A 20,412-nucleotide genomic window follows, 5' to 3' on the forward strand; every position below is an offset into this window, starting at 1 on the left:
TGGGTTCCTTCTTGGACACCAAAACGACTCGAGCCGGGATGTGGCTCAGATGGTGGGAGCGGCGATCCTTCCCCGAGGTCGTTGTGCTGACGAATCAGCGCAATAACCTCGGCAAAGTTCCTCTGGATCCCTGGAGTGACTGAATCTTGCGGAGTAGGACCATCAAGCCCCTCAACAAGAGCAACTCCCGAGAGCCTCCTCTTTCAGAAGGGGGAATAGCGACAGACCCCTCTGGGTCTCCTCCTGTCACTTGCACATACGACCTGGTCGATCCTAAGACCGTGCCTGGTACGTATTGCGTCGTGACGGGCTCGTGCGGGGCACGCCCCTCACGATCACTCCTCGGTGCCTTGCCTTTCCCGGTGTAACCCGAGGAAGTTGAAGGCACAGAAGAGGAAGACCTGACGCTCCCCCCTCGCTAACTGGCAGAACCAGCGGGCTTGGAGGGCTGCAGGCGATCACCAACCCGCGGTGGGGATCGAGGTAGGCCTGGTCGCGCCGTTCCCCTGGGGAGATTCCCCTGGGGTGAACAGCTGGACCGAGAACAGCGGCCCCGATCTCGTGCATCAGAGGAACTGCTGCTGGTTGCCCTATCCATCCGGTCCCTGTGGGAGCGGCGGTCAGGCGACCTGCAGAGACCACTGTCGCGGTGAGACCGATGCTTGTCCTCACGGCGCGTCGAACCACTGGCGCCAGCGATCGGGGGGACCCCTTCCCAGCCTCAGCCCGTGGCCGGTCTGGGACCATCACGTCAACCCGGGTGACCGGCTGGTCGCTACGAGAGCGAGAGCTGGCCTGGCGAGAGTCGCCTGAGCGGCTCTAACCAGCCTTCTGCTCTGTACTGTGAACCTGGCGCCTAGCAAGCTCTGGCGTCTGGTTCTTGACTGTACGGCCACCGGCAGGTGACCGTACACTCGGTACCTCTCGTGAACGAGCGGCCGAGACGGAACCTGGTGTAGCAGCAGAGCCCCTAGCACCAGGCGAGGAAGTACCGGTGTTAGCCGGTACCCCTCTGGTCCCCGTAGTCTTCTTCCTTGCGGAAGGAGAGACGGGCCCCACTCGAAGGAGCAGGAGGACCAGCGGAAGGACCTCCAGTGGGACGGGCCCTGAGAAGTTCACGAAGGAGCCTTCTTAGGAGGGGAGGAGGCAGCCTTCTTCTTCCGCGGCTGGGTAGCCTTGGAAGTCGAAGGGGAAGAGGCGGCTGCAGACGACGAAGAAGAAGACGACGACGACACCTTCCCCCCTCTACCTCTTCTTCTTCGTCAGCTTCCTCAGGACAGATGTAAGGTCGGCCATCCAGGGCGGAGCTGGGGCTGCTGTTGCCGAAGCAACAGGGCCCGGACGCACCTGTCCGGACAGACCAACGTCTGGGGTAGCAACACCGCGAACAGGGATGACGTCAGCAGACATGGACACATCGGGAACAGCAGGAGAGGCAGGAACAGCAGGAACAGCCAGCACAGCGTCGGCAGGTACGGCAGGTGGCACAGGTAACACAGGAGGCGGAGCAGCAGCCAGCAACATCCTGGGTACCGGCGGCAGGTCCAGGGGCAAGCTCTTGGGGCAGCGGAAGTCTGGTCGCGGCAGCACGGCAAACCCGGGCGGCAGCGGCACGCCCCTCCTCGGTACGGCGATCAGCCCCTGCACAGCGGCTGTAGGTGAGACAGACACCATGTGCGGCGAGTAAACCAGGTGAGGAGGGGTGGCGTACCCTGGAGTCGACAAGGTGGTTGTCGTTGTGGTCACCGCTCCAAGGGACCGCACCAGACCCCACCAAAAGGTGAAGCAGCCACTGGACACTCGGCACACCCTGCAGTCCCGAAGACGCCCACACCTGACCAAGGTCATCCTTCACGGCAGAAGCACCTGTGGAAGCAAAAGTCGGGTAAGTAGGAGGGGTTCCCCCTCGTGTGGGGGGCGAGCCCCACCCCGAACGAACGGAAGACCCCGAATACAAATGGACGTCAGGTAACGAGCGCCCTCCTCTACGCCCGACGGATCGGGCGAAGAAGAAGGGCCTCGAAACCACCCCCCGAAGGGGAAGGTGCCATACGTGGTGGGAGTTGGGCAGCGGCGGCGGGGGGTCGGGGGGGGGGGGGGGGGCGGGGGGGGGGGGGGGGGGGACGAAGAATCGGTTACCTAGGGAGTCGCGGGAGAGCTTTCCGACGACTTCTTGGCAGGCCTTCGCTCTTCCCACCCCCGCACAACATCCACTGCACCACTGACCAATACACGGCTCGGACCGAGAGCCTTCACGCCCTCGGCACCGAGCACAAGGGCATAAGGATCAATTCCCGGGTATGAGCGGAAACCTTGATCCATAATGAAAATAATACATGAAAATGAAAAAGTATACTGCATTTACAATTTTACTTTCACTTTCACACGAAAATAAAAGGCTCGGGCCGAGAGCATTCACGCCCTCGGCACCGAGCGCAAGGGCATAAGGATCAATTCCCGGGTATGAGCGGAAACCTTGATCCATAATGAAAAAAATACATGAAAATACATGAAAATGAAAAAGAATACTGCATTTACAATTTCACTTTCACTTTCACACAAAAATAAAAGGCTCGGCCCGAGAGCATTCGCGCCCTCGGTACCGAGCGCAAGACATGAGAATCAATTCCCGGGTATGAGCAGAAACCTTGATCCAATATATAATACATGAAATTGAAAAAGAATACTGCATTTACAATTTCACTTTCACACAAAAATAAAAGGCTCGGGGCGAAAGCATTCGCGCCTTCGGCACCGAGCACACAGGACATGGGGATCGATCTCAGGAAAACTTATAAATTTTCCACATTTACGCCCCTCAACCCCGGGGCACAGTCGTCGAGTAATAGGAAGGCGCGGAGATTCCATCGATCGTTGATCCATATTAATAAAGCCACAATCACAGTGTATGAAAAAATTGAATAAGTGTACTTACAATTCAGTTTTACACACACACAAACAGAAAAAGATAACACAATTATCCTGAAAGCAAACGACGATGAAGCAGGCAGAGAGCGATGACGAGCACGTCAACACACCAGCAGGCCGAAAGCAAAAGTGGTTCTTCATCCCCCAGTCGCGCACTGTCGGACAAGCAGTTAACTACCGAACTCCCTTGTTCGAAAGCTTATGACCTATCCAGCTGCCGCTAGTAACCTTCCTATTGTAAAAGGACCGAAAGGTTTGTATCCCGTGTCGGAACAAATGCAGGTTTTGTGAGGTTAGGCTAAAATTAGTTTGGCTACGTTAGATTAAGTACACAACCCAACATCTTGAAGTGCAGGAGACTGCCTTCCAATTGATGCTTTAAGGCACTAAGTATCTCTGGAGTAGAAGTGTGCATTCCAAGAGGATATTTGTTGTCAAACCATTAGGCTAAGTCCTGTCTCACTTCTCAGAGAGGAAGAGAAGGAATGGGGAGACCTTCTCAAAGACCAGAAACCCTTCAATCTGCATGAGTTGAACGAAGGAGGAGAAACTGCACTTGAAGAACTGGCCTCCATGTTTGCGACAGGTGACAAAGCACGGCATGGAACTGCTGAGCTGGTTGCCCCTGCTGAGACAGCTGTACCTGTTAGCCTAGTGGATACTATTCTTGCTTGGGTAGGAAATCAGACTTCTCTGGAATATGTAACTCTTAAGTCTGCAACCAAAACCAAGAAGTCTGTCTGTCCTAGAGACTCTTAAACATTAGGAGCCGTACCCAGAACGAAGGTTCCCTAGTCAAAGCCAAAGTGAGGAGTCAAATGGAAAACTTTGGGAGAAGTGTAAGGACAATGCTTTTTCTATTATTTTTATTGTATCTCATCATCAAGCTGCGTTGTTCCTTTACCTTCTGTAGAACGTTTTATGCCCTTTCTTTTGATATATATATGTCGGGAATCTGTTCCCTCCATGTGATGTTATTCATGTATTTTCGTCTGTGAAGAAACATTCACAGAGGGGGCCCTGTCCCATTTGTTTACGTTTGTTCGTGTGTGCGTGACGGACACTACCCTGCCATCCGCACCTGTCTATGTCAACCCAGTTCGTCTGTAATAAATTATCAGTACCCAGCTACCTGTCTTACTCACTGGTCCTCACAACTGGTGACCTCCCAGAGTTGGTGACACAGCTGTTTAAGCCCAGCCTTTAACGGACTAATTACGGCCACTCACCTTCAGAGAACCTTTAGCGGTCTCTGAAAGCTCCATTCCAAGGACGACACCGACGCCATTAACAGACTCATCACGGCACAGCTTCCCAGCGTGTTTTAGCATTTTTCTAGGATGGGTAGCTGGGTGCTAGTCAGCCAACAAAATCAGGCAGCAGTCCAGAAACATCCATCCAGCATTGCGCCATTGCCGCACCTGTGAGTCCCCAGGCAACCTCCCGACGCTGCTGCTGCACCTATGGTTCTGTTTTACCCCCGACGCCGCTGCTGTGGGCCTCCTCAAATTCCGACACTGCTGTCACCCCTGGGGCTTGCTCAGCCTGCCTGACATCGGTGCCACTTTTCCGACTCCGTCGCCTGTAGTCCTCCTCGGCTCATCAACACTGCTGCCGCACCTGTTGGCCTCCTCTGCCTGCCGACGCCACTACCTGTGGGCTTCCTCAACCTGCTGACACCACTGCCGTGCTGGGGACTTCCTCCGCCCAACCTATGCCGCTGCCATACCTGGGGGTCACCACGTCCCATCCCATGCTGCCACCACATGCAACGCAGCTCTCTCCAGTTTCAGTTTTCATGGGAGGTTCTGGAACGGATTATGTACGAGAACTGAGGTTCCACTGTATATCTTAGTCTAACCAGATCACCAAGCTATTTAACAGCTCTCCTAGGGCTGGCCGGAAGGATTAGATATTTTTACATGACTAGGAACTAATTGGTTAACTAGCAACAGGACCTACAGCTTATTGTTGGATCCGAACCGCATTATATCGAGAAATTAATTTCTAATCACCAGAAATAAATTCCTTTGATTCTACGTTGGCAGAGTGGAGAATTGAACTTGCAACTACCGAAACTGTAAGCAAGCATATAACCCACTCATCCAACTAGGAACTGGCTCAGACAGCCAAAAAGTAGAGTAGCCAACTACCAATACCCACTTTGTTTTAAGTTAAACAACCAGCTCCAGCTTGCGCTGATAGTAAAACCCATTTGTAAAGCCCTAGGGTTGGTATAAGTGTAGGAACAAATGTGATTCCCTAGTAACCAAGAAATTATTTTCTATCGGATTTCATTATGCACTGAACATGTATCATTGATGTAGCTCCCATAAAGTGTACCTCTATAGCAATGGTGTGTTAAATCCACCTACTGATATGATTTACTAGTACAATTAGGTTAATTTTAAGTAACTATAAATTCTATATATACATCAGTATATTAAGTCTTACTACTGGTTGATTGGTTCAACATTAAACTAAATCAATGCCTGTGTGGAACTTTCCTTTAAGGCAGCCCATAAGTTTGGTAAGGTGTTCAAGGGAATAAGAAAATAGATATGGACCCATGGAATTTTTCCACCCATCAGACATATAACTGTGGATTAGTAATATTCACTGCAATAGTAGATATCTGGAACTCAGTAGTATATTCAAGACAACAATTTAAGCTGAATTATTCTGTCTCATCACAGAAATCACCCACCTTCCAAAGTGCCAGGGTAGTAATCACAAATTACCAAGGGATGAAACATACCTTCTACTCCAAACCATTCGAACCATTTTTACCAAATTTGCAGCACAAAGCAAACAACCTGACAGATAAAACATAAGTATCTGAACTTTTTTCAACAATAAGTTTTTTGAAGAGGATATAATAAGACAAAATTTTGCTGCATGCAATAATGTAAATTTTTATTTTTTTTTCTTTTATTGTTCAGTTACACCACTCCTAGCAGAGGTCGCAGCTCTGGGGAAGGGTTCCTGCTCAGGACTAATCACAGGATTACAAAATGTTCATAAGGGTTAGAGAGAGAGAGAGAGAGACAGAAAGTGTGTGTGAAAGAGAAAAAAAAACAAAAAAAACAAACAAAAACAGGAACCCTTTGTAAAGAAATATCACAGGGTATACAATATGGACAAACTTATGTATAAATGCCAAGCACTTTTAGTCGTCTCAACACCTTGATCTTACCATTTTCTCAACACTAAACTCTTCCAAAAGCATTAAGACCATGAGGCACCACAGCTTCACAGTAGTACCAGCAATACAAGGACTGGACGAGGCACTGCTTGTGGTAAAACTGCATCAATTGCCGCTAAATTTGCATAGACAATCTGTCCTAATCTGACTTTCACATTTCCTTTCTTTGGTAAAATCAAAAGATTTACTGGTCAATGTAACAACTGAAGTCATTAGCTCTCCATAGGACTGGAGCTGTTGATGCCAAAACTACTCGGATAATGTAGACTTGCCCATCACTGAAAGACCAAAATCTGTCCTTGACCAAGTAGGGCACCACTACTGATGAAGCAATATCTATGGCAATGCTACCAACTTTTAAGAAGTAATGTGTAGGGAGTAAATTAGGAGAGAGCTGGGCATGTCAAAGTGACACCCATCTTCCATCCGGCAGCCTCATGTACCCCTCTACATCACACCAAAGAAGTAAGCAGCAGGTTCAAATGCGCACCACACCTACTCGATTAACCATCATCTTGTTCTGGACAAGTAACTTTACAAGGAAATTCCATTTTTGGACGACAACATATGGTCGGTATTAAGCTTTGTTTTGGACAAATTATTTGTCTTGACTGTAAATATTTGGACATTTCCAGCTATTGGAACTAAGTGGACACTGGACCATTAGAATTTCCTGCTATGGACAAACTTTTCCCTATTTGGCCACTAACAGTGGATTGCTAAATTTTACTTTACAAAACCATCTTAGCTCTTTGGATTGGAAAATGCTAACATTTTCAAAAAATAATTAAATTAAAGATTAAAAGCTAAAATGATTTTTTTGGTCAAATCAGGGATTTTAAAATACACTATTTCAAATGTCTTTTAGAGGATTCTCCAGCAGCAGATGTCATCACTATGATGTTTGTAGCCTTTTTCTTAAAGCTTTTCCATATGAAATTCCTCTCAAAGAATTTCAACAACCCAGGTGATGTTTTAACTGTGCATAAAGCACTTCTGAGTCAGATCACACTTACTATATTCAAGTACAGACCCAAAACAGATTTGCTATACACAGCTGTACAAGAACAATTCAATGTCAAGTGTCTGACTAAAGAAGTGCTATAAAACAGCACTTATTACCAAAACTGTGATGGCGTTTCATTCTTGGCATAACAAATATGCATGAAAACACTAATTTCTAGTTGGCATCATAGCAGGGATAGCTAGCTGCATGTGCAGAACATATTTAAACATATTTTTTGCATTTTAACATAAATGTTATTTTTATTTTCATTTTATTTTCCTTCACACCAATACCCCACTTCTCAATATTAAACCCCTATAATATTCGGATATAAATTAAAGCATAAAATAACAATAATCATAAGAAGCTCAAGAAAACTGTACAGTAATAGTGGAAGCATGGAGAGGCCTGGCCGGGCAGAAGTCGTCAACGTTAGGACGCCTTGTGTGGTATACAGATACCTATTAGGTTTCCAACTGCACACCATTTAATTACATTATGGACACTCGATAAATTTCACCTTTTATCAAGGGGTAGTGCCTCTTTCACAAAGGCACAAGTTTACATACCGACAAATGGCAATGCCACAATGATATTGCCCATAGGCAAACAATGAAGTTAAAAATTTCAAAAACCATGACTGAACACTTAGCTCCTAATACACATGACCAACATATCATTAAGATATGAAGACCTAAAACTTCCACATTCTCACTGCTAAATCATGACTGTACTCATTTGAAAATAGAAGACAAAATATATTCACGGCTCTAAAAGAAAACTAAGTATTCATGCCAATGACTAACTTGGGAACTTGGCTTACATTTTCAGTGACAATAACTGTTGCCTGTACCATTGTTACTCGTGCTACTATGCCAACAATACTGTAGTTTAAAAATAAAAAAAGAAAATAATGTCTGAACATAGTTTAAGGTCCAAGTGGCACTATATGATAGCTAAGTACACACCAAAGAGTAGGTCTTGAGTCAGCCTTGGAAATTAGACTGCTGCCAAGATGCCTTCACTAACGTGTTTGCATACTTCCCAACACTACCCGTTTTAATTCTCATCACAAAAACAAACAATTACTAACAAGAACAACCAGATTGTGAAAAATTTTCCACAATTTATCACACGTTTACTCAAAGTAGGTAACTTCACTAAACTTTGTAGACAAAAGAATTAAAACTTTATCTAAATAAACACAACATGAGAGCAACTCCAATATGAACAAACAAATGAATGTTCAATTTGTCTCCTCACAAAGCATTTTCAAGCTCAAGAGATTGAGAATTACCTTAAATGATGGAATACAACTTGACCCATCTCCGCTTTTGTGACTTGTACGTATTTCCACATATTGACAGCAGCCTTGTAAACCATGACAGAAGTTTGTGCACAGGTCTAGTCACTCCCATCAGTCCCTTATTCAGTCTCAACATATTTACTAAATATAAACTTTAAAAGTTCACTGACTAAATTATTTTTGGATTACAGTATTGTGTTAACGTGTTTATCAAATCTCAACTTCAAAAATGGTTTTGTGATTCAATTAGTTTACCATAAAACCCTGCTACCATGCATTCATAAAAAAAGTTGCAACAGATAAATTTCCTGTGACAAGTGGTGTCAGTATTGTATGGCACCTAAGGTGAGGAAAAACAAGACAGCAAAACAGGTTTCATGAAAAGTACAGCAGAAAGAAACTTGATCAGTCAAGCACAAACTAGATTTTTCAAAAACTGAATAGATAATTTCGTACTTCTCGGATAGGAAAGCGGCAGTTTCAAGAAGTGAGAAAGTCTAGTCCTTTTTGTCAAGGTCACGCAAGTCCAAAGTCATTTGTCTACCAATATTTATTTATGCATGTTCTATGAGCAAATACGTTCTTTTCATATTATATATGTATACTCAAACATTTATTTAAATACAAAGTACATTATACTGATGGACTCCACAATCTACAAGTTTGATGCATGCCGGGAAATATACCTTTAATGTTTATGCCCTTCAATAATCATAAAAATGCACATGAATATAACAAAATCAGTTGTGTTGGAATGTTCACTCAAGCAGCCACAATAAATTCATGGCACACAGCACAACAAATAGTACTGCACTTCAATTGTAAATTCCTGCATCAGTGCAAAACCCATTACCAATAGGAACTGATAATGAAAATTTTCTTAACACCATAACTACCCAAGAAGAGTAGTTCTAATGTTTTACAACCTAAGCTACATACATACTCTTTAAATACAAAAACTGGTGAGAAATGACAAAAATTCTAAGTGATTCTCCAGTATCAATCATGCTTAATTCCAAGTAAGAAAAAATGAAAGTAAGTCATTCACAGTGACTAGGAATCAAACTGCATAAGAACCTGCATCTCTGGATAAAGTGGCTTAATTGAAAACAGCATTTCAAAAAAAATTAAAATACCTCTCTTCTTTGGGTAACCAGGATAGTTATTACAGAACCAATTCCCCCTCAAAAAATAAACAAACCATAAAAGGCGAGATTAAGAAAGACTAGGAGATCAAGTATCATTTCTAAAAATATCTTTTTCATAGAATATGTACTTAAAAATATCAACCGCTTTTCATACAAGATGCATGATCTTAGTCCAACTAGATGACCTGTATCACAGCCACATATAATAATATTTCAATGGCCAACCAACAGATGCATAGTTCGTGAAGGCAGTTCATTTATCAATAATGCATCCAGATAAAAGATCAAATTTATCATCTTAGCACAACCTCAATGGCAAGGTCTATCATCATCTTGAATATGACATGGCAATGACATGAAACACTCATTAATTTAGATACCATTTTAAATCATATATACTATGAATTGCTGCTGTTTTTTTTATTTACACTTCAGAAATGAAAAATACAAAAAGTGTGCCAAGGGCATGACCTAGTTTGCAGAAAAATTTTGGATACTCCTACTATGCAAAATAATAAAATTTATAACAAGTTACCATTACCCCTGCACAAAACCTATGAAAAAAAAAACAAAAAAAAAACAAAATAAATAAAATTTTATACAACAAAGTTCACCATTACCACATAGCACTCAAAACCTATGAGAAAGAGAGAAAAAAAAAAAAAAAAAAAAAAAAAAAAAAAACATTGGCTAGTTGGTCTCAATAATCCTAGAGACTAGGTCACAGAAATAATATACAAGAGAGATTTGAAATTATACCATTCTCAAAGCTTACACACAAAACATGTCTAACAAATCACAGTTATTATGTCACAGATGTAACCATTCAACCTTAATTACGTACCATAGGACTAAGCATCTTTCATGATATACAAATAGAAAATGCAAACACAATTTGATTTACTATTATGAAGTCTTTGTGAAGTAAAATATATATACATATATAAGAAATTTTCAATATTTTATCTGAGAGCATACTTTTCTCATGTTTTGAGCATTTCTTTTACAAATTTCTCTCTACAAATTAATGTCTAAATATATAATAAACAAAACATCTGTAATTGAATATGACCAACAAAATTTTTTTAGTAATGGGATATTGAATAACAGCTACTAAACCACTCATTCAAAAGGCAACAAAATTTTACAATTTTAACATTTCATGATTTCTGAATTACTTCTATTTAACTTGCAGTTCATCCAATTCCATATAAATCGGCAACATTTAAAGAACTTAATGTTTCTAGAACCAAGGCAGAGTGCAATTACTAACCTCATCACTACCATATTCACAAATTCATTTGGAAAGGGAGTATGTACCAGTAACACTTTCTAAAAAGTGAAATTTCTTAGGACATTCTTTATATATATATAAAAAAAAACACAACAGTATCATTGATATAATGAAGGATACTTACATCCAACACAACTGATTGATTTAAAAATGTCAAGAACCATTGCCTTTTATATGAAAGTAACATACCTAGCAATATTATGGTCACAACCAGTGCTAATATAAAATAAAATAACAAGCTAATTACCAATTCATAACAATCTTGAGCATTCACTTCTAAAGAGCATACTGCCATGTTTAGACCTTTTTGATGTAATACTGAACACCTATCAAATTTCAGTAGACTACTAAATAAAGTGTTTGGCAAAAATTATGCAATTAATACTAATGATGCACCTATGCTATATGGCAAGAAAGTACAAAAGGGGGATTCATAAAACTGCCTATACTGATTGTATTGGCAAGTATTTAACATTTCTGGCACCAAGCTCCCACAGATTAGTCATTCAGTCAAGTCGGTCTGTCAAGTCCAGTCTTGCAACTGTCTTCAAATTTGAGATATTAACAGTAAGTGTAACAGGCCTTTTCCAGCTTTTACTGAATTCTGGACAAAAGCCATGGAAATTTGGGCTCGGGAATTGGTCGGCTGGGCTTAACCAAGCATTGGACACTAAGCCTGGCCCATTGAGCGAAAAGCTAATTTGGTTTTGGCCCACTCTGTGATTAACTAACACCTGACAAGCACTATACAGGTATACACCTTTTTCATAACACCACCAAATGTTTTCCAAAGTAATTCACTTACTGCATGGTATCACAAGTTGGCCAACTCTGAAGTTGACAACAAACCATATTTTCTCTTTCTAATACAGTATTCCAGGACTGATCAAAAATCCACACACTAGGGCCTGATCTCTTATTGGAATGATATATAAAATATACATTCAACTAAGTCTATGGTATAAAGGGCATCATACCCTCGAGTACTCTACTAAAATAGAATACTTTTATACATTTTCTATACAATATATTCATACTCCAGTTCACTTTATACAATAATTGGCAGGTTTGGCTTCAGCAAGGACTGATTCTCAGGAATTCCCTCTTTTTAACTGGAGCCAGTGACAGGGTGACAATGGGTGGGCATCAAGACCCTCATTTAACAGTTCCAGGTCTGTGCGCAATACAGAGGGTTCTTTAATTCCACCAACAACACTGCACCAGATAATTTTGTCATGTATGGGACTGGGATTCATGAGGGCGAAGCAGTTTTGGAAACACACAGTTGAAGTACAAGGGGAATGGGAGGGGACAAGGGAAGTAATCACTTTGGTGGAAGGGAAGGACACACTGGGTATAAGAAGGTGTCACCATAATAATCAGTCTCTTGGCACAGCATGACGCATACCTCTTACACTACATATGAACCAGCTGCAGCAGCCACCTGCTTAAACACACCCAACTCACTTTTCTTTATAAAAGAAATGGAAAATAATATACACTACTGGGTGTTTCACCTTTGAGCAGATCAAACTGCAACAGTTACAGATGTCCCAGTCAACGGACAGTAGACAATAAAAACTCATCCTTTTTCATAAAGAATGAAAACATCCACAGAACCATTATTTACAACCCTTTCTGATTTACATCAACTATATTTTATTTTATATTTTATCAATTTTTTTTCACTTGCTGACTTTGCCACTCTTCACACATCGAGGGCTGAGGCACACTTTGGTAACCACAACAGATCCTTACCCCCTCGGAACATCGCAGGACTTGTGGGTTGGGTGTGTGAATGGCAGTGCGAGGGAAGTTAACCGGTGCTAGGAATGGTCCTGATCATACTCTCGCACCAAAGTCTTGATATGAGTTAACTTTTCATGAAGATAATTATATCGTTCTTGCTTCCTTTGGAAGTCAGTGTCTGATTTAGTTGTGTTATACAAATTAATTATCTGAGCACGTAACTTCTGTGGAAGAAAGAGAAAAATACTTATAGTAAGTAGAGAAAAACAACTGGTAACAAATAAAATGACAAACTATATATACTCTAAAAGTTGGTCTATATTATTATTATAAAAGATGAGTTTATCCAGACCTCTGAGCCTAATAAAGGCTCTTCTCAGGTTGGTTAGTTGGTCTATAAAACTCCTTCATATGTATATGAAATTGTTGCTTCAAAACTGCAAAACTAGCTGGTATCTTTGAAAATCACAATATGTTATCCAATATTTAAAAGTATAACCATTAGCCATTCAGTGTGTTTTGCACTGTATATCTGTGCAAAAAGCTCATTTAATTTACACCCCAACTTGCAGAACATTATACAATAAAATAAAACAAAGCAGTAAATATTCTGTAGCTGGTATTTTATCAAGAAAATGCTGAATTAACATGCAGCTTGATCGCTTATCATAGTATGTACAGAAATATTGAATTAGAAATAAATAAATAAACCCTGGTACTAAAGGTTATTTGCAGTAGGCCTTTACCCCAACTGCACTGCATTCTGCCTTTTAATGTTCACCTATCCCCTTTAGTTTCTCCCAGCTCCTGTAACTTGACTTCAACCAAATTTTGACCCCTCATTTTAAAGCAAATACTTTGGTTGAAAATAGTAATTTTATTAAAATAAAAATAGCATTACTGTACTTACATTATAGCCTTCCGAACCCAGTGGCTCATTCCGCAAGTTTTCATCTAGTTGTGAGAACATTCTCGTTCGTCTCTCAACATAATTATGAAGTTGTTGATACTCTTGGTATTCCCTATTGAAGTCAGCTTTGTATCGACTTCGTTGGTCTGGAGATACTATAGTTGTGTAATTCCTGGAAAATAAAAATATATTTACATACTAAAAGAAACTAATTTATATTCTGGAAAGAAAAGAAAATGGTCACTTTGGTTTCAATTCTTCTTCAATAGTTTATTCCTCGAATCTAATTCCAATTAAGTAGTAAATTTTTGTTTCTTTATTTTACAATGTCTCAAATATTAAACTTCTACAAGTTACTCCTTGAAGCCCAGAAACTTATGCTTAAAGAGATTTGCAAACTTTTTTAAAAGTTCATGACAAATAATTAACCAATGTTAGCAAAGTCTGGTACGTAACCAAAGTGAAATTTCCCTGACATAGGTTGGAAAATGTTCCCATAAGGCTCAGAAACTGGTATGTTTAGGAGACCATAGTAATGCACACACTGAATATTACTTTTCAAAAGTTTACCAACTGCTTGTGTAGGTGCCAGCCATATAAAAAGGTTCACATGCTACTTTCGGTTCATTCATTTAATATTTCTGTATATTTACAGTTGTATTGATAAAATGATGCTTTACGGTGCTGCACTGTTCTGAAGATCACATTCTTCAAAAATCACCTTACTCTATGTGAAATGGCTCTAGTCATACCAAACTGCAAGTTCATACAAGGAGAAAGACCTATAGTGCCCAGCTTGTGTACTTCAATGAACTGGATAAGGAAAAAGGCATTTTTCCTCTGTGTGGTTCCTTTGCAGCTGTGATGTGAAATTACTATTTTGTTCATTCCTTCCTTCACTTTTATGGGTTGTGCTTACAGTTGAGTGCATTATCACTAATTTAGTGCTTTTTGCCTTTCTGTTGGTGGTAGTTGCACCACGTCTATGTTTCTCTCAATAACTAAACGGAGGGGTTTCTTTTAATTAAATCAAATAAAAAAATAACTATAACCTAGGTATTATCAGGTAAATTGTAGCTTCTTAAAAACTTGATAGGTAAATTAAAAATGTTTTTTTCGGACAATTTCTTCAAGGAATTATTGCCCAAATTGTCGTTCTGTGTTAGCTGAAATTAGTAAATTCCCATTCCAAACAGACTGGAATTGCTTCATGAGGAGTGATCACAAATAACCTAGTGCTACACAGAATCCCATTTTGTTTTAAACTTGCTTTAATTTGTTATCAGACACATCATACCACATACACAAAACCGCCCATTTACTCATAATGTCTGATTTTTCAGTGTCCAATAGTTTATGAGAATTTCTATGCTTACTTTAATCAATATGGCTTCATATTAATGGTTTTATCTGCTGGCTCATTTCCCTGCTTACATGTGATTCAGCATAGTTCAAATCTGAGCATTGTAACACTTAAATGCCATTATTTTATGTCGGGTTGTAACTGCTGTTCTTTTCTTTGATGAAAACTGATAGTATTGAATACAAAATATAAGGATGAAAAGGGGAAAGTGTACCCTTCTGAGTATCCTTTGAATGGTTTCACCCTGGTGATGCAAGTTGTTTTGGGGAGTAAGTGTGTGAATAATTGTCTATTGTAAATGACTTCTCGTGAAATTATGATAAATGGGTTTACTTCAAGAATAAATCATCAAAACTGACTATGGCTCATTTATTTTTAAGGTTTGAGGGATAATTTGGCCATGCAACTGTCCCAGACACAAATTAGTCTGCAAGCATTTACCAGCTTTTGGCTTGGGTAGGGTATTTTCCTTTCATTAGTCTCAGGAAGTAAATATTCATCATATTTTTACAAAAATATTTAGAACTGTATAGTAGTACCTTTATCATACAGTTAACTAAACACTGTTTTCAAGTTCTTATATCACTGCTATCCTAGACATAACAGAAAAAAATCTCCAATTTTCAACCAAGTCATCCTTAAGTAAATGAATTGTTTTTAGGCACTTACAGGTTGAGTCAATAACTTCTCCTTACTCTTTCAACCTTACATGACAACATCTGCCAATGAAACACTGAATTCACAATACCAGTCTAGAACCATAGAACATTCCAACTAGGCACCACTTGACTTACCTGAGGTATGCTGGACCCTCATCACCGCCATTAGTGTCTGGAGACGAGCTAGGAGTTGACTGTCCTACTCTGCTGTGCCCATTGGTTTCATGAGGGGGGTTATGACCATTTGTTAGGCCATTGGACAAGGAGTTTATAGGAGAATGTGTTCCTGAGTTGATGGTGCCATTGAGGCGATGTCTCGGAGAGTTCTGAATGAGGGGGGATGTCGATGGATTGGATAAAGAATTAGTGCCAGGACTTAAAGCACCATTCATCCCATACTGCTCCTCCCCTGGATGATGACCATTTGTCAAATGGTTTGTATCTGGTTGGTGGTTGGGCACGGATGAGCTCTGCTTAGACTCCTTCCACTTTTCAGATTCTACTTTGGCTTCTGGTTTCCGTAATCTAGAACTCATGTAACGGGAGGGTCGTACTCGTTTGACGGTTGGGTCAAATGTCTCCTCAAGAGTACGTTTAAGACCTTGCGAGCTTGTAGATGGCATCCCAGCAGATGAAGAGTTAGTAGATGGTGATAAAGATGGCGTAGAGTGGGGAGAGTGACTATTATTTACAAGTCCTTGAGGCCTGTTCCTGAAAAAATAATCACAAATTCAGCCAAAACTTGCGAGTAAAGCAACAATACATGCCAAATTCATTTTACCTCAGCCTAATGTCTAACATCATAATACATACTGTAAATTTTACGAAGTGTGACATACAACATTCTTTCTTTTACTTCATGACAAAATTAAATTATCATTTGAAAGTGAAAAACAATGTAAATGTCACCACAGTTTAAACTCATTGGAATGAAACTGCAAGCTTTTTTACAGATATTGACATTATTCTTCTACAATGACCAATGAAAAGTTGTAACCTTTCCTCAAACCTTATAAATTATCTGACATATCTTTTAGGTATCATTACGCTCTATAACATGAAACATCTTCAGATATCAGGAAACAGTCATCGTAATGGCCTACTTGAATGATTCCCTGTCCCAACTACTTGTGTTAAGATGCTGCACTTGGTCGTTTTCATTAACAGTTCCTAAAAACAGATACTAAAAGCTTAAAAATAACCATAACAGCCATTTTCATCTACTACTAGCTCCATACAGACTTTCAAGTTCAATGACACCGATGCCATTCTGCCCCACAAAAGAAAAAAAGAATTAGAGTATACTTACAAAGACAAATTCACCAGGGGTTCAAAAGGTACATCTAGACATGTTTTACTTTCAATCTTAAATTGAATCTTACCTTCTAACAGCCTCCCTCTCTTCCTCACTGTAAAATGGCCAATCTTCTTTAACTTCACTCCATAAATGCTTAGATAAATGATAAATGTTGTCTTTTGCTTGGGAAACACTATTCAAAACGCATGTAACTTGGCGTTTGTCTTTCTCCTTCAGGCCCTCTGTAACATTAGATATTGCATTAGAAACAGTAATTGAAACTAAAAATAAGATTTCGTGTTCTCTAAGGGATTTTGCATGATGGCAATATCAACCTTCACCATATCGCTCAGGAGAAAAAAAAAGTGAAAATATAAAACATGCCTTCTTTTTGAAAACAAAGTGGCTTCATCACAAACCTGTATGTAATCTCTCAATCAACTGAGGTTTTCTAAAACTCTTAATTGCGAGAAGTTGAATTACACGCTCTCTGCAATACAAGAATTACAAATAAACAAAATAAATAACATTACATTTAATAATCTAGCAAAATTCCTAAATCATAGAAACCTACAACACTATTCCTACAAATATAAAAAAAAATTTGACAGTCATATTTGAAAAACACCAAGATTATCTGAAAACAAAAAAACTCATTATGACAATCTTCACCAAAAATCTGTAGAGGAACTTGAATTCAGTGGTCTCACTTTCAAGGACCTTTTCCAGTTTTACTAGGAACTTCTTGTTAGTAACATTCTGATGAGCAAACATAAAAATATCATTGATTAAAACAACTTACCTGAGTGGTTTTTTCATCAGGTCTGGATTGCAAATCTTGCCATTTGGGTTACTTGGAGGGGGAGGTGGTCTTGGTTTGTTGGTAGGAGCAACCCCAAGAGTCCCACTTGAATGACTTCCATGCGGAGAATTAGAATTGCTGAATCTATTATTGGAGTGTAATTCTGCTGTGGGCTCCCTCTGTGGCAGACCAACCACTTTGGAACTTGGGGGCTTTTTAACATAGTTACTACGTTGCCGTACAAATGGGCTGTCACTGTTGGTTTTCACTTCTTTGACACTGTTGAAAAAGGAAAAATTCCAAAAAATTAAATGACCGGGATTTTTTTTAATCATTCAAACTGCCCATACTGTACTCCCCTGGAAGTGAAAATTAAAGCAAATTTTTGGCCTCTTAGGAGACCAAAGCAAAAAAGGAATGAATTATACCCAATCATTACACAGAAATTTAGCAAAAGAGCAAAATCACAAGAAATTTCAGTGACATTCCTAATGCAACAAAGGATTTGCATGAGTAGTAAGAGCAACCTTAAGAAATTCAAAGAAATATTTATGAAGAGGAGTACAGAATGTGACCACAGCAGTCCCAAATTAAGCAGCAATCACTGCCTTCTTTATTTATACCATTATCAAGTGTCAATACTACTTCCGTCTCATTCAATTCTCATCACAAGTTTGCATATGGGAGAAAACATTATGTTGGGACAAAGGAGTTATTTCTTAAAGTTACTTGCACTCCAAGAGTGGTAAACGTGCATGAAATTGATAAGAAGTCTGCAATATTCAAACACTAGAAACACAAAGCTATACTAAAAACAAATGGTCGAATTTTGAATTGTACTAAATTGTCTATTGTCTATCATATTATGAGAAACCTGATGTCATTTAATACTATTTTAAAGAACAACTGTCGATGTAATAATAATATCATCAAAGAAGCCCAAAAATGGCATACGAAGAACAACTCACCATTTTAACATGTTTTTCTGATTGGCTTTCTCCATACTGATGCGGGCGTTATCGTATGTATCATCTTTAGCCTGAATCCGCAGCTTTCCCAACAATGGTCCAATAGATGCCAAACCCCTGGTTAATGGGACAGTGAAGATTGTAATTACATATACACATGTATATACAAAATTGTACAGTGCATACATACATACAAAATTTAGTATCATATTATCTACTTGTAATCATTCCAAAGGTTTACTGGTAATATGTCACTTATTGCAAAAATAAATAAATAAATAAACTAAAAGTACAGTATTATTTTTCACAATTAAATTCCTGATACGTCTGCCTTGTTTAACACTTTATGTACGATTGAAAACATGTCTACAGCATGTTAGGTGTATCTTGCATAACAACAAAATCTGTTGGTCTGGAATTAAAGTTTTAATTAGTTTTTTATACATACTCATATCAATTTTACATTTTAACCGTTTTCCAATAGTCTATGCATGTGCCTATTCACTTGAACGAAAAACTCTCACCTGTCCCCAGACTGCTTGATGAACTCGAAGCTGCCTTGTGGCCCATCATGGTCCAATATACTTTGTAGGGAGAAGGAAAAATGGGCGGTGACATTGTTACGACTACAAGGGATTTGAATCTCCTGAAAGAAAAATAAAAGGAAAACCTGTGTGATTAAATGTCAAAACATACAAAATTAAATTTATTTCATGTGATAGCATGAGCTACTGGCAATCGTCAAAATTGGAAGAATAAATTCAGTAACACACCCAACCCCGAAACAAATGACTTCGTCATACAGTTCACCCACCCCCCAACCCCCCAACATTTTATAATTATGATTCGGAGCTGCAAAATACCGAAGTCTTAATCACAGTAAAAAAAAAAAAACTTTCTCACTGCATTTAATACCATGGCATAAAATAAACCCCTTTTCAAATAACGACACAACAGACTGCATAAGAAGAACCCAAGCAGAGAAGCTTAAACTCAAGGAGTGGAAATCATAGAAGTGTATACACGGCCTTAGCAAGTGACTTAGAAATGTGGGTCACGACGTCCATTGACCACCAAACGCAAAAGGAAAACGCTACTCAAGGTTACAAAAACTCTACACTGGCATTTAGTGCAACGGGTGTCCGTCCACGACGGTCTCTTAACGAATTCGTGAGTCTGAGGTTTCTGTCAAAATAAATGGAATAATTTTTCTCTTACTTTATGTTAGAGTTTGATGATGTTTTAAAACGTGCTTAGTTGCATCATTTATCATACTGAATATATGTGAGGCCGGGTCAAAAATCATGAAAGAACTGGCAAAGGAATTTGCAACTAATTTACTAATCCTATATATATATATATATATATAAGGAGAGAGAGAGAGAGGAGGAGAAGAGAGAGAGAGAGGAGAGAAGGAGAGAGAGAGAGATAGAGAGAGAGAGGAGAGAGAGAGTAGGAGAGAGAGGAGAGAGAGAGAGAAGGCGATGAACTGACCACATCAAACTTATCAGAAGTAACCGCCGCTGTTACTAACCTTTCAAATTTCGTCTGCATGAAGCTATAATGAATACAGTCTAAACTTAAGTTTAACTATCAGCATTACGATGAAGAGAATAACATCCTGACGTACACTAATCTTGCAAATCCCCGGAATATTCACTCTGCATGTCATACTTGACAAGCTTATGTCTATAATTCCTAGCTTAAAATATACGAATACTGTTTTTTAAATAATTGTTTCATTATCATTACTAACTATAAAGGTGTTTGTTTGTTT

The 20,412-nt window shown here is 39.7% G+C and overlaps 1 protein-coding gene across 1 annotated transcript in view; it reads right to left on the reverse strand.

The window, feature by feature from the left end:
- Positions 1–5,817: 5,817 nt before the first annotated feature.
- Positions 5,818–20,412, reverse strand: part of LOC135212587 (RNA polymerase II elongation factor Ell-like) — a 216,277-nt gene continuing 201,682 nt past the window's right edge. Inside the window, exons 3-11 of the mRNA XM_064246131.1 lie at positions 19,160–19,281; positions 18,636–18,752; positions 17,668–17,946; positions 17,285–17,355; positions 16,951–17,107; positions 15,704–16,279; positions 13,547–13,718; positions 10,231–12,860; positions 5,818–10,147 (exon numbers count right to left, since the gene is read on the reverse strand). Coding sequence (XP_064102201.1) covers positions 12,714–12,860; positions 13,547–13,718; positions 15,704–16,279; positions 16,951–17,107; positions 17,285–17,355; positions 17,668–17,946; positions 18,636–18,752; positions 19,160–19,281 — 1,641 coding nt within the window. The 3' untranslated portion in view covers positions 5,818–10,147; positions 10,231–12,713. The remainder of the gene's footprint in view (positions 10,148–10,230; positions 12,861–13,546; positions 13,719–15,703; positions 16,280–16,950; positions 17,108–17,284; positions 17,356–17,667; positions 17,947–18,635; positions 18,753–19,159; positions 19,282–20,412) is intronic.

This window comes from Macrobrachium nipponense, chromosome 41 (genome assembly GCF_015104395.2).
Source record: "Macrobrachium nipponense isolate FS-2020 chromosome 41, ASM1510439v2, whole genome shotgun sequence".
NCBI lineage: Eukaryota > Metazoa > Arthropoda > Malacostraca > Decapoda > Palaemonidae > Macrobrachium > Macrobrachium nipponense.